Genomic DNA, 15,943 nt, shown 5'->3' on the forward strand with positions numbered 1-15,943 from the left:
TAGGGAACAGAACATATAAAAATGCTCCCAATGGGGGCTCCAAGGTTAACCCCACCTGATGCTTTGGCAAAGGCCTACAGCCAGAGGCAAGGAGGACTTAGGTAGTGGGGGCAGTGTGGAGGCAGGGGCTCCAGCACAGCAAAGTGAACGGTGCACGATCCAAACACAGAGGAAACCACAACTGTGGCTTCTCCATTGGAACAAATTCTTATTTCTGTTAGAAGCTATCATCTGTTTAATATAAATGAGATATTTAATGAAGTTCTGAATTGTAGACTTATCTTGCCCAGTTTGATAAGCACTGGGGAGATTTAATGCATTGAAGGGTCAACACAATTACAACTGGAGGCACGTCAAACTGCAGGAGAATAATAAACGTGCAGTGCTGGTGAATTAGACTCAATAAGGTTTAAATTGTGAAATGAGGATTTGTTTTATTAGTTTTTTTTTTTTAATTGCAGATTACAACCGACAGCTTTACTGAAAAGAAAATTAAATACTCAAGGTCTTGGATATAAAAAAAATAATAAGATATTTTCTGAAAGGACATGATGCCACAATTCCAAGGGACTCTGGGGAGGTGAAAACAAAAATAAACACAGCAAATACCTGATATCTTTAAAAATAGACATGCATGAGTATTTTTAATGAGCACAATATTAAAGAGACTCGCTACACATCTCAACATGCAAAACCTGCATCCTACACAATAATTTATCATAAGACAGACAACACACCCATGAGTTTGCTTAACAAATACATTTAATTGAACTACATAACTGCAAATTTTTTAGATAATAAACTCTTTATAAAGCACCTTTATGAGAAACCCCTAAATATCCCGAGAGGCTATTTTAGAATTTTATAAAGTCAAGTAAAAATTCCATTTAAAGAATAATACATGCAGGCTTTCCAGAGAAAAACACTAAGATGGCTATTCATTAGGAAAGTCATACTTGAGCACTTTCCTGAGAAAGCATCTGCACCTCCCCACCTCCCTAACTGTGTCTAATTTGCATCTCAAAAGACAGATTTAAATGAAGACATCAATGGCCTCCTACATAAATATTTAACAGAAGATACAATGCCTTTTAATTTCTTAAAAAAAAAAAAATTGGAGTACAGAGTTTTGTTTTAAATCTTTTGATGATTCTTTTTGTTGTTGCAAGCAAAGAGTTTAAGAAAGAAGAGTGTATCACATCGGAGTGTGGGAGTGGCCACTCCAAGTAAGGTGGTCCTAGAAGAGTAGGTGGCCTTCCTGCAATATGGTTTGCTCCCAGGCAGACCATATATTTTCCTTATATGAAACTCGTATCAAATTAAGCTTAATCCCGAAAAGGACACCAAAATAAAAGGACTGCAATTTTCACTTTGTCTTTTCAGCTGCAAAAAAAATGTTCTTCCATGCAACAGAATTCAGTCCCAAGTAGGAGCAGAAGTTTGGGACCCCATCCACTCCAGTGCTAGGAAAATAGGAATGCCTTTTCACCCATTAAAGAGATTCAGCTCTAGGCTGCAACAAGATAACCTATACTGGAGGTCAGCATGAAGCGATAGTCTTTTCCCAAAGGAATGTGCAAGTGCACATCAGGGGCCAAGAAATATCCTATACTCTTTGACCAGTCCATTTATTTCATTTTCCAGTTGCTATCCTCACAAAGTAAGAAGCTAAGTGAATAACAAAGATTCATGCCATTCAATAATATCAGAACTTCATTTATGAAGGCATAAACATTGGGAATTACTCCATACCTAAAAACAATGGAAATACAGCATTCTCTTAAAAACATATTCAAATGATCTTATGTGGCTTTTATAATCAGGAAATAGTAAGTGCTATTTAATAACAAAAAGCTGGATACTGTCCAATGAATGTGCTTTATATTATACACTTGGCCTACTCTTCCTGGGAAAAGGTGAAAGATTGGTCTCTTTTTTAAAATGAATACAATATCTATAGGGCTTTGTAAAATCTCATGTTGTTGTAAGTGTGCATTAGCAGGTCAAATCATGTCTTTCCCATAAAGAGAATGTATCCCACCATCTCAACTATAAACAGTGAAAAGCTGGCACAGATACTGCCCTAATCCCCTTCAGCAAGCCTAAAACTGGGTCCGAGTTAGTAATTGGCACAATCTCATTATCTGATATTTCAGTCTTTATAAGCTTATTCTGTTTTATCCCCAATTCCTGGCACAGAGCAGGCACTGGGTGAATAATTGGATGAATAAATTCATTTCTGAGTGAATGACTCAGAGTTTCCTTAAAATGGTTTAGAGAGATCATACATATAGGCCATGTGGAAGCAGGCCCTTAAAGCTGAGGACACTGCACAACATTGGAGTAAAAGAAAGTTGATTGAGATTAAAAATCACACACTGTAGAAAATACTGGTTTGGTCAAAAAGTTTGTTCGGGTTTTCCATGCCTCTTAAAGGGAAAACCCAAACGAACTTCTAAGTTAACACAAAACAATGGATAAAAAGATGGGGTTTAACTTTGGAAAAGCGTGACCAGAGTTTCAGGGCACAGTTCCAGGTTCTGCTTTTATGAAGAACCATTGCTAATGACCGTCACATCTCCATGCGGTCGAGAGCAAGGACCAGAGGGTAAAGTAAGCCTGGACACGGCAGACGCAGAACAGATGGCCTACCTGACTCAGGGTTACTGTCCACACTTCCCAACATAGTTCCCAACAGAGTATCAACTGCCCAAACAACGCACACGCCATCAGACCCTCTCATGTGCCTAAGAGGGATGGACACCTTGCTTCTCGATTTCTTAAATTACTTGCCGGCATTAAGCACACCATTTGACCTCCCTGTGTTTATTTCTTCACACATAAAGAGAATCATAAATGACACCTTAGGCTCCTTTCTATTCTAATATAGCTTTCTAATTCTAAGAGGATTAAACTGCGAGAGAGAATTCATTTTAAAGTGGTCCTTGGTCAGTTCAGGGAGTTTTGACAAATTGATAAATCCATGTAACATACACCTCTCTTTGAATAAAGGGCATTCCCATTACCTTACTAAATTCCTCCCTATTATTTCCCACTCAATCTCAACTTGCTCAAAAGCAACCAATGATATTTTCATCCTAGTTTTCCCAGTTCTAGATTTCCATATAAATTAAATAATAATAATATTAGTAACAGTATGAAAAATTAATAATCCCAATTGATATCAGCTTATTCATTGCTATAAAAATGCCTGCTGGGATGATTAACAAGAGCTTATTAAATCTATAAGCCAAGTTGAGAGAACTGATACTTCAATGATACTGAATCTGCTAATCAGGTATCACTCCACTAATTTCGATCTAACTTAATTCTTCAGCAATGTTTTATAGAATTATGAGTACAGAGACTACCTGCATTGTTCAATTCATCCCAAAGTCTTTTACAGTTTTTGATAGATAGAACAGGATCAGCTTGCTTTTTGGGAAGACGGGCTTTACTGCAGTGTAAACAAAATGGGTTGAGGAGGAGATCCTTCAGGGAGCTGCGGCGCAGAGCCCTGCTAGGTGACTGGGCAATTGCAGGGATGGAGGAGAGTTGGGGAGCAGAAATTCCAGAGAAGGAGGTGACAGAGACAAGAAAGGCATCTGAGAGGTCAGGGTCACCCTGGATCCCCAGCTTCAACTGAAGAAGCAGTAGAGCTATTTCTTCAGGGAAGGACAAATGTAGACGAAGAGCTCGAGGAGGAACTCAAGGAGGAAAAAGCAGAGGTGCCTCAGAGATACACCAGTAGACGTCTCCACTGAAGAGGGGGGGTCTGGAACTAGAATAGGGCCCTGAGATAGCAACACGATCACAGGATTCATCACAACAAACACAGTACCCGAACACCAGGGAACAAAGGTCTCCCAGAAAACGTAGCCTAGGAAATGCCCTGAAGAATACTGCCCAATAAAGGAATAGGCAGAAGAGAGCAATCTTAGAGGAGACAGAAGGGCCAGACTGAAGTAGGAGAAAAACGGAGAGAATTGACAGGAAAGGATTCAAGAACGAGGCAGCGTTCACAGACTCCTGAGAAGTCAAGAGGAAGAGACTGAGGAACATCTTCTAGAAAATATCTTGAATGTGCTGTATGGAAACAAAGGACAGAGAAGTGCAGGGGAAGATGTACCTAGGGCAACGAGTTGCCAATTTTTTTTTTTTTTTAATCTTTGGCCATACCACACAGAACGTGGGATCCTAGTTCCCTGACTAGGGATCAAACCTGCACCACCTGCTTTGGAAGCCCCAAATCTTAATCACAGGACTCCCAGGGAATTCCACAGAGTTGCTAATTTGTAAAGAAAACATACTGAGATAGCACACAGCACTTCCCACATATAAGAGAGGGCAAGGAAAGATGTGACAAAGCACAAAAGATGAGCTTTTTGCAAATTTTCATCTTCTCTAGCTTGAAATTAAGTATGCAAACCCTTGATTTAAAGATGAGTCAGTGAAATAAAGTTCTGTGATACTGTCCAAGGCTGGACTACACAGCTGATGGATAGACCCAGGAGGAGGGAACTTAGCACATTATTCTAGCTTGAGGTTCATGCATGACAAGACATGCTCTGGTTACATCAATATTTACGGTAACATAATTTACACATACCCTCTCAGTAATTCAGGGAGATGTTTCTCCAAAGGTAATATATAATATAAGTAAAACAGCAGCAAAATCATGTCTTAAGACTTATGGGAAGCTGAAATGAGCTCTTCTGTCTTCATATAATTCTTTAGTTAAATCCTGTCAGTACAAAAGGCTTTTCACTGGTATTACAAAGAGAACACAGCACTCGTGATAAGATTTTTTTTTTATCTAATTGCTTTATAAGCTTACTCTATCCTAAGAAATAGTAATAACCAGCAATGTATGAAAGTGATACCATAAAGAATATTGAATATTAAACTCTATTACTGCATATTGCCACTGTTCCCTTACTTAAATCATTTTCATTCACATAAATTCATATGCAAAAGTGAATGAGACACAAAGATATTGCAGTGGGATTTCAATTCCATGCATCTTATAGGGCAACAGGGGATCAAATCAGTGCCTTTATCAAAATATTTTCAGGCTAGTACAAGTTTGTTTGGGGGACAAGAGGAATCATCTGAACCAGATGAAAGCATGTCTAGATTCAGGATGCTGACCTTGGGTCTGTTTCTTACAGTCTAAGTGCCCATGTAATATTTCAATGCTTTTCTCTGAAGGAAAACTTTCAGAAGGTGATAACAATATGGAATATTGTCCAGGAGAACATCTAGGGATGGAACCCCCATCAGTTCTTTTTGTTTGTTTTTTATTTGCACTGAGTCTTAGTTGCGGCAGGTAGGATCTAGTTCCCTGACCAGGAATCGAACCCAGACCCCCTGCACTGGGAGATTGGAGTCTCAGTCACTGGACCACCAGGGAAGTCCCCCAGTGTTTTTATTCACCACTATACCCCCAGGACCTAACACATTTTCTCAATGAGCATCTGTCTAATGAATACAGTCTTAGGGAAAATCAAATTCTTCCATTTTTGAGAAAGACCTAATAAAGAACAATGTGTCTTGTGAACTAACTGTGGAGATAGCTCTTTACAGGACTTACGTTTAAAACATCAGTGAATGATTTGGAAACCAATAAAAATTACCGTTCAAGAAAATCAATCCAGTAGCCTAGCATTTATATTCATCATAAGAAAGCTAATGTTTTACTTTCATAGTTTTCCACTATGAGGTTTCTAGTTAAGGTGACACTCTTCTCTTGCTGTCGTGGAAATTAACTTGTTAATTAACATTAAGTCATTCTTCATTTGGAAAATAAAAATGTAAAAGTAAGTCTATGGTCGATAATTTTTCAAAAATTGGTCACCTCTCCACTAACTACCCCCTGAGCTCAAAGTTATGTTGCAAAATCCAGTTGTGTTAACTGATTGGATGAGCCATCATCATGACCTGAAAAGCTTTCTTTATATATTAAACACAGATTTTAAAATTAAGAAAAACACCCAAGCAGGTTAGGTATACTGCCAGTTTATGCGATTTGCTAAACATTTTCTCTTAGCTGATTTAAAAGTATGGGGAGTTGAACATCAGTAAAGAGAAAAACAACAAACAATACTTTCAGCAAGCAGGTCCCACCTCTTTCCTATAGATGGCACATACTTCATAAAATGTTTTTAAAAAATCATTTTTTTTTCAGGTTCTAATATTTATTAACAAATCTATATTTAATTCCCTTTAAATTTTCAAATGCTCTGCTATTGAAACATAAGTAGTATGTTTCTACTTGGTATGTTTTTGCTATCTGGGAAAACAAAAGCTCACATCCTTCGGGAAAGAAAACCTCCCCACTCACACCTGGTTAGACACAGCACAGGTGCAGAACCCACCATGGTTTCATGTAGCAGATATCACTGAAAAGAAGGTTCTCCAGAGGAAAGTGCCCAGCCCTATAGTAAAGGACGAAGCAGGTCAGGTGTGGGAAGGGAGGCTCCCACTTCTGACCACGTCACAAGAGAAACAGACTCTCCTCCTTGAGGGACTTTGCAAGAGGCACCCAGTCTAGATAAGCAAGGGAACAAGCAATCATTGCTTTGATGTTTCTCCCTCCTGGTTCAACACTGATGAACAGAAGAGAAACTGGACTCTGAGCAGGAATGTGTGGCTCTGTTTTCAAGGCGTGAATCCAGCTAAACAAAGGTTCCTTCCAGATCCCGGCATTAACTGTTGAAGTGGCAATAGAAATATTACAGCATGCTCAGGAATATTTTGATCACAGAATGAAGAAAATAAATCACAATCTAATGACAATGAAATAAACTCTAGCCACCAGAGATAATTGAGAATCTTTTGCGGTAAAGCCCAGGGACCTGTAATTCTTCGTCCAGTGTTAGGACAGAACTTGGTACTACGGCCATTTCAGACGCCTTTTGTCTTTCTCATTCTTTACCTCAGTGCATTTGCTTATTCTCCTCGCCACAATGAGCTGGATCATTCCTCGCTTGTTCCCTTCAGTGGACATGGACCTCCGGAGGGTTTCCATGGCATCCTGGTTTGTCTTGCCCAACAGGGATTCTCCATTCACTGCTATCAGCTGATCATTCACCCGAAGCCTCCCATCCTGGGAAGGAAGCAGGTAAAAATAAGTGGCATTAAATAGTCTGTGATAAAAGAAGCTGCTTTCCCCTTCGTTAAAAAAATAAAATGAAAACAAAGCAAAAAAAGCAAATAAAAGGGGGGGGGCTTTAATACTAATGGATTATGCCCAATTGAACACCAGCATAATAATGTGTAAGCAGCCCTTGCAGCCTGTGTCTACTTCAATCATTTATACATTTGTAAATCAAGTCATTATCATAATCTGTTTACCAAAATAGCATACTAATTCAAAGGACACAAAGTGATTACTTTCCTGCTTCCACAGACACCCAGAGAGGTTATTTACAACCCAAGACGTGCAAAAGCTCCAGGCTATTAGACAATTGCAGAGAAGAGCAGCAACCCCCAACAGACAGCTAGGACATTTTCTCTCCTGTGGGAAACAGAAGTGACCCACGAGAAGGGAAGGGAGAGAAGAGGGAGGGATTAACCTTTCCTGTCAGGCAGGTCTGTGCCAGAACCTGAGCTAAGTCTCTGCAAAGATAATCTTCATTTCACTAGCATGAACCTGGGCTGTGAACTCGGAGATCAAAAATGAGGAGCTGAAGATAAGACTGGCATCCCCAAATGGAACATCACTGAGATTTCACCAGTTGTTTGATCCTGTTTAGGTTATTAGGCAAAAAGCCAGAAAACATTTAAGTGTTACAGGGGATCAGAATACGCCACCCCAAAACACACCACTTTGGCATAAGGATTATTCTCAGTGGAAGGCAAGTGAGAAATGTCAGACACAGAGAAAGGGCTCTGTCCTCGCTGCCTCTGGCTGAACCCAGGGGAGAAGGTGCCAGGTCTCTTCTCTCTCACCTGGAAGTGGAGGGCGACCCTCACACAGAGACAGAGACTTACTGAGATGAGTCTTCAGAAACAAACCTTATAAAAGGAGACTTTTCTTCCAGGGGTTCCCTTCAGAGGTTTACCATCCCACAATTGACTGCCGCTGGAAGCCCAAACCGTCTTTCTTCGTCTAATCCCTACTCTACAACTTATCACCATTTGCTAAAGTGGTATGAGAGTGAGTGAGTGAAATCGCTCAGTTGTGTCCGACTCTTTGCGACCCCGTGGACTGAAGCCCACCAGGCTCCTCCACCCATAGGATTCTCCAGGCAAGAATACTGGAGTGGGTTGCGATTTCCTTCTCCAGGGGATCTTCCCAACCCAGGGATCGAACCCAGGTCTCCCGCATTGCGGGCAGATGCTTTAACCTCTGAGCTACCAGGAAGCCCAAATGGTATAAAATGGAAGCTAAAATGGTATACAAGCTTCTAAATCTAACTGCTTCCTTAGGTTTTCACTTCTTCCTGGGGAGTCCCATACACATAAAATTGGAAATTTTACCATCAGTAAAATTTATAAACTTTTTCTCCTATTAATCTGTTTTTTGTCAGTTTACTTCACAGGCCACAGAAATGAACATATATAGGGAAGAGGAATGATTTCACCCCAACCACTTAAATGTTTCCAAGGAATAGGGCTATAAATTAAACACTTTCGTGAGTGCGCACAAGCTTGATAAGACTGACATTGGCTTACTTTCGATGCTGCTCCTCCATTGATAATGGACTTGACGAAGATTCCCAAATCTGCGTGGTTCTCTTTCGACCGGTTACCTTTGACACTGACGCCAAGACCAGCAGATCCTGAATCATTCAGCGGAACTTCAAACGTCAGAAATTCCCGGGTGCCGTCCGGTGTGAGAACAGTATCCTCATCTTCTGCTTTCTAACAGGAAACAAAATTGCACAGTTCTATTCCAATGTTTCTGTTCTTTTGAAGGACTGCTAATGAGCAGTTCTTTAGTTGTAACAGGCACTATTCCCACGGAAGTTCCGCAACAGGATGCCTGATAACATCACACGCGGCAGCCCCTCCAGATGATTCCTGGAGCCAGCTGCTAATATTTTTATGTGACACTTGTTTCAATATCGAAACAAACCTAAACCAGATTCCGAGAAATACAGGAGAAAAAATGAAGCAGAAGGACTAAAGACATGTAGAGTTTGGGTTTGTTTTTCTTTTTCGTGAGGGGTTTTCATCTGTTTATATATTCTAAACCACAGGAGAAAAACAGAAACAGCAGGCAATCAAAATAAATAAATATCACTCATTTGTCTCTTTGTTTTTCACTAGGAATCTTCAGTGTTATTAATAGATTAATGTTCATTAAGGGTGTATCATTTTATTCTCAAACAACAACAAATCCTGATAATACAGTCAGCAGAAAAAGGGGTTCATTTTCAGAGACTTGCTAGAGAGTTTTAACCTTCAACATTTGTGAGACAAAGTAGAGATAAACAACTTTAGAGAAATTTTTTTTCCCACAGTACTGTAAGATACATACTGCAGCTGGTGGATATTATTCAAGCCATATTATTTAATTAAAGAGTTGTATATGCCGACCTTGATTTTGTAATAGTAGACATCAAGTGCATAAGAAGACTGCTGCAGAACCCAACACATTGGAGATGCACAAACTTTGCCCAGCTCCTCGCCAAAAGCAAGGAGCAAGTGAATGCTTCAGGTATAACCTGATTAAAGGCAGTGTGATGACATATTAAGTATTTGGACACTGGAAGAGTACATCCTCTGCCTTCTGTAATCCTTGGTAGTGTTCCCAACTGTACGCTGGCCATCTAGACATATGGCACAAGTTCTTTGAATCACAACTAAATGCCTCATCTAAGCTTACAAGTTTTCCTCCTTCTCTTTTCGTACTTTTGGAATATTTCTCCTGCATCCACCTAGTCACTCACACTGAGATTATCAAAATATGCTTGAAGAATGGTTAAACATCTAATGGTACTTAATGAGGCTGGACTATAAGGCATGCTTTGAGGATTGCACTTTTAAGAACTGTTCAATTACATATGTGTAAGCCTACTGCAGAGCAATGGAACTGTGGGTAGACTTCAGTTTTTTTCTTTGCATCTCAACAAATTTTTAAAATTTTTCTAATAATTATCAAAATTAACATAATAATATAATCGTTAAAAGACATTTGGAAAGTTAACATGCAATCTGAGATATCTCAATCAGATGTAATAATTTTTGAAGTACACAGTTTATCAGTAAGAGTCTTTTTTTAGATTATCATAATACAAGAGGTACATTATCCAAATCCACAATAATGTGATTTTTTTGTTGTTTCTAACTTACTAATAGTCAATGCTAACACTCTTTGTGCCATCTGGAAAGATAGCCTCAAAGTTATCAGGACAAGGTATGTTTAAAAAAAAAAACTCTAATATGTTAAAAATACGAAAATTATATAATAAAGAATATTTTTAAAAGAACTTAGATACAGAGGGATAGTATGTTAACTATACAAAGTACCAAAATCAAAATAAATCCTATACCTGTGCATTATAAAAGCCTTCTTACATTTAAAATATTCCCAGAGAATAATTACAGCTCAAATAAAAATCAATGGATTGGGAAAAACAAACATTATACTCTATTAAAATACTGACATCATATTTACTATGCAAAAGTATCTTTATATATTTGTTTTGCTCTATAAATTTTATTTTCATCCATATGGTTTAAAACAATTGGAGAACATAAATAAAAACCTTGCATGAATGAACATGGCTACCTCAATATAAAATGTTTCTGATGTTTGAAATACAAAATCGTATCAGAACACAATAGAGCCCTTCTAGTTTAAATTCAGAGGAAACTGAAAGATAAAATTCACTTTGTGAATCAGAACCAGTACTTACATTCCTGGGAAAATTGCATTTGAAAAGACACAGAAACCAAAGACAGTCCCTTACAAGGGCACTTTTAAGTCTGATCATTCAGTGTGTTTATTTGCCTCAAATTTGGAAGCTTCTTAATTGTCACTTACTGATTTGTAGCTTCAGTTTGATTTTTTAATGTTTACTTAATATATTGACATTTCCATAATGTTCTACTAAGACTTAAAATTTTCATTTTTCTTCTACTCGAAAAATCAAGATAAGGAGCTGACTGAATACGTGAACAGAAATTTTAATCAAGTTCAAATCATTTCCTGACATGTTGCCCTGCTCCGAACCTGTTTTAAAGGAGACTGTATTCTCCATGGAAAAGTTTCGTTTCTTATGAAAACTGCAGGATGGGAGTTTAATACTCTTTCTCAGCTTTCTTATCGAGTCTTAAGTCATTATTGTCATTAAAAACATTTAAGTGAGAGATTGTACTTTTCATTTGATACTGTATTATTAATCCATTTCGCTCTTGACATAAGACTGAAATTAACATCAGTTTTTAGAACTTAATTCTCCAGAAGCAAAATGTTTTTAAAAAATGTGCTCTTCAAAAACTATTTCAAAGTCTACTTTATACAGAATTTTTCCAAAAATCTTACTAGTATGGGGATCTCTTCATTCTGATACAAAGAAAAACTAATTTTCTATCATCTTCAACTGTTACTCCATCCAGATTCTGTACTGTATCAACTGTTTCTTGAGTCAAGATTTTTCGTAAAGAAACACAATAAATATTTTGTTTCCCTTTAATTTGCTCCTTAAGCCATCTGGACATGAATGTCACTCAAATACACATCACGTCCCTCATATGCACACGTGATTTTTTTCTATCAATACAATCTGGCATGTTTTCCCTCAGCCATTACTCCAGAGGCATTTTTGCCTTCTAATGCCCAGATAAAAAGAGCATTTTTGCTAAGCATATTAGAAACAGAAAAGTTAATGTATAGGCAGTATGAAGGCTATTTATTTTCCCACTAATCCTCAGGATGGCAGAATAGATGCACACATATGTGCAGCGAGACAGAAAAATAGCCACAGGGGATCTGCACTAAAGCCTAGTTTTCCTTTCTGCCCCAAACAACAGTCCCAATAGCCGAGGGGACAGAGCTGGCCCACAGGCCACTCTGAGCCTGCAGTTGACCTGCAAACTTGCTAGCAAGGAAGTAGAAGTTGATTACATTATGTGGCCAAAACATGATCATTGGGCAGGGATTAGCGCTAGGATGCGGAAGACAGGTAGGGGCCGAAAATTTTATGATGAATCTTACAAAATAAGTACGGCATCATATTCTCATGCCTAACTTGACTTTTCATACAAGTTAAAGACAGAATACACTAACTCAACATCTAGAGTTTAAATAATATGTAAGTATAGCTGACAAATAATAATAACCATTTACAGTTTTAATCAAGAACAGGATTTTTTAAAGTAAGAGATGGTACTGTGTTTATATTTTTTGCACAAAGGAATAACCCTACAGTTTAAACTATAGATTTTATTTTACCCCATATGCAAGATGAATGTTTATGCATGATATTTGTGCTGATACTTTAAGGTTAATTACTCTTATTAGCAAAGTTAAAATGTCACATCTGGTTTTATGTGCTCTTTTCTGATTCAAACAGTAGATCTAAAATAAATAACATTTAAAATTTTTTTTAATGTTTTGCTTGATGCTACAAATACTGAGAGGAAAAAAAAAAAGGTTTTGTACCGTTGTTAATCTGTAATGTGAAGCCAGAAAAATCATTTCTCAAAGAAACCCCACAAACCCAAATTGAGGGACATTCTCAAAGTAATTTGCTCTTCAAAAATGAAAACCAAAGATAAACTGAAGAAACACTCTTGATTAAGAAAGTCTAAAGAGACATGACAACGAGATGCCAGGCGTGACTGTACAGTGGAGATGGGACCAGAATTTGAGGCATATGTATACATTCGTTTGTTCACGTCTGCACACCGTGAAGGACACTAACTGAGACATCAGGTAATACGACACTGTTATGTCAATGCTGACTTCATGGCTTGATGACTCTAACCTGGTCACATGCAAAATGTCATTCTTTAGGATACACACACTGAAAGGTTTACAGATGAAGGGGAATTATGTCTACAATTTATCTCAATTCTGAAACAAATTATACAATGGGAAGGAAAGATGGAGATATTAGAGGGAGGGAGAGGGAAGAATGGAAGAAAATTACATATCAAATGTGGTTAAATATTAACAAAAAGACAAATATACTGGAGCTCCTCAGGCTATTCTCGAAACTTTTCTGAAAGAATGATGTTTTAGAATAAAAATTACACATAGTAATTAATCCAGAATAGTACTGCTATATCTAAAACAGTCATTTTTAAAACAAACATATTTTTACTACCAAAATAAGCTTTAAAATGATGTGAGTTCAATAGCAAAAAAAAAAAAAAAGAATACATTTTAAAGATAATTTTTATCACTCTACCATTAACGGAAGACAATAAAAAATAACTAAGATATATTTCCCAAGGGAAAATACACCAAACATTAGGAAACCTTTAACTTACTTTAGTGAAAGTAGGGAATTTCAAATGACTCCCCTAAAAATGGATATAGATTCATTATACAAAATCATCACTATTTTTGTAAGATCATGAAAATATCATTCTATCCCAATCTTGGAATAAGATTGTTTTAAAGTAAGTTTGAATCATCTGAATTGAAAAGTATTTTACTGAATCATGACTTTAAGCTTGAGTACTTAAAGCACTAAAAATAGCACATATTTTATAAAATTCTTTGTGATAACAGCAACATTTGATGGTCAAAGCCAAACTATTATGATTAGTTTAACATATGATTAGGTTAACATATGATTAATGTGTGATTGTAGAAATCTTCAACAAAAACTCAAATTAGAGAATTTTGCATTCTTCCATCAGTGTTAGCCAGGAGAGCCCATGTTTGATGATCAGAAATGTTTGATGATCAGTTTCTCCCAAAGAATTTATACAAGGCTTTGAATGAAGAAGTACTAATCCATAATTCAACCCCCATTAGGCTCGCTATGTGCTTTGTCTTACTTTGGGCTATTTTTTCCCCAGCTTTCTTGAGATATATTTGACATATAACATGGTGTAAGCTTAGGATGTGCAAAGTGTTCATTTGGTACAATTATATATTGCAAAACAATCAACACCACAGTTTAGCTAACACACCTCCATCACCTCACAAAACTACAATTTTGTGGTGAAAACATTTAAGATCTACTGTCTTAGCAATTTTTGAGTATACAACACAGTATTATTAGCTATAATCACCATGCTCAACATTAGACCTCCAGAATTCACTCATCCTATGAATAGCAGAAGTCTGTACTCTTTGCCCAGTATCTCCTTTCCCTCACTCTCCTGATCCTCCAGTCCACCAGTCTTATCTCTGTCAGTGTGCAGGTCTTTCAACTCCTCGGTTAAATTTCTTCCTAAGTATTTTTTTTTTTTGATCCTATTCTTGATCTACCACAACCATTAATTAATAAGCCTATGGCCAGACTTACTGATTAGCTCATTAATTTTCCAGATCAAGATTATAACCTATCAGTTAGCTTATCCTCAAATTTCCTCAGTGTATCCTTGCAGCTTCTACAGGGAGATCCCCCTGGCTCTGCAAGGGATCCTAAGTGGAGATTCCATGCATGTTAAATTTTTGACCTTTAAGCATGTTTCATATCTTATCCATATGCTCTAGTATCATCTCTAAAAACTATTATTTTCTAAAGCCCTACTTATATCCAGTAGCTCTGAATTTGTTTTACATACAATGATATTCTTACATGGATCTTAAGAAGAGTTCTTGGGGGCCTTCCTAAAGCAGTTTTGCACTGTCCTTTAAAGCCCAAGGAAGAAACTGCACTTTGGTAAGTTAAGGCCTGAGAGCCTGTAGGTAAATTCACTACTTCTTGTGATGCTTAATTTTGTGTCTATTTGGAAGGTGTTTTGGGATAAGATTAACATTTAAATTTGTGAATCTGAATAAAACAGATTACCTTCCATATCATCCAATCAGTTAAAGAAGAACAGAAAGATAGGCCTGCCTGAGCAAGGGGGAGTCTCAAGCAGACTGTCTTCGAACTTCATCCGCGCTGTAGACTCTCCTAGGTCTGTGGCCCACACTGCAGACTTTGACTTCCCAGCCTTCATAATCACACAAACCCGTATCTTATAACGAGTCTCTCTGTAACTTCCTATACATCCCATCGGTCCTGTCTCTCTGGAGAACCCTGGCTAACACATACATGTATTATCTTGTCCAACCTGGATGAGCACAAAACTAAACTGTCAAGTGAAGAAACTTCCCAAAGGCAAGGAGTTTGTTCAAGACATGGAATAAGTGACCTTGAGCCTATGGTAAATAATTCAGCTTTTCATCCAATTTTGAATGGATAACCTAAAACTCAGTAGGGTTTCTAGCTACCCACTCTGGCTAATTAAAACAAAATTTAGAAGATGTACAAGAATCCCGTCTCAGATATTTAAAAGGTCTATCAACTATTGGTACAGCTTGGTTCATCTACCTAAATGAACTTTTTTACAATTTCTAAGACTTAATCAGTTCTGGGAGTCATTATAATCAACCAATTGGGCTTTAGGGCATTCCATTCTCAAGGTGCTTACAAACACCTGAAAGTTTAACGAATATAATGTCAGAGAACTTCACTACATGAATGAGTTTAAGACTTGCCACCAAAAGGTAGAGAGAGACCCTGAAAGCCCGTTTTTAAACTGTAATTTTAATATAAAACCTCTAACAGCCCCAAATGGTTTTGCCTATCAAAAGTAGAAAGAGAGACCCAGGTGTGAGATGACCAAAGAAAGAACAATAAACCGAAAAGAAAACATTTAGACCAAAAAAAAAAAAAAACCTTTACCTTTTTTTACCTAGCTTGGCAAAACCCTTATCAGAAACAATTTCCATTTGCAATCTCAAGTCAGATTCACATACGCACATACCATCTCTTTTGTTCAGGGACCTGAATTGGCATTGGCTCTGGCATCTATCATG

The 15,943-nt window shown here is 37.5% G+C and overlaps 1 protein-coding gene across 18 annotated transcripts in view; it reads right to left on the reverse strand.

The window, feature by feature from the left end:
* The window catches only part of PARD3 (par-3 family cell polarity regulator), a 574,463-nt gene that overhangs the window by 214,362 nt on the left and 344,158 nt on the right, over positions 1–15,943 (reverse strand). For all 18 annotated transcript variants that reach the window (XM_040248382.1, XM_040248390.1, XM_040248385.1 and 15 more), the window contains 2 exons: positions 8,680–8,868; positions 6,938–7,108 (listed from right to left, as the gene is read on the reverse strand). In XM_040248382.1, coding sequence (XP_040104316.1) covers positions 6,938–7,108; positions 8,680–8,868 — 360 coding nt within the window. The remainder of the gene's footprint in view (positions 1–6,937; positions 7,109–8,679; positions 8,869–15,943) is intronic.

The sequence above is a fragment of the Oryx dammah genome, unplaced genomic scaffold, assembly GCF_014754425.2.
Source record: "Oryx dammah isolate SB20612 unplaced genomic scaffold, SCBI_Odam_1.1 HiC_scaffold_10, whole genome shotgun sequence".
Classification (NCBI taxonomy): domain Eukaryota; kingdom Metazoa; phylum Chordata; class Mammalia; order Artiodactyla; family Bovidae; genus Oryx; species Oryx dammah.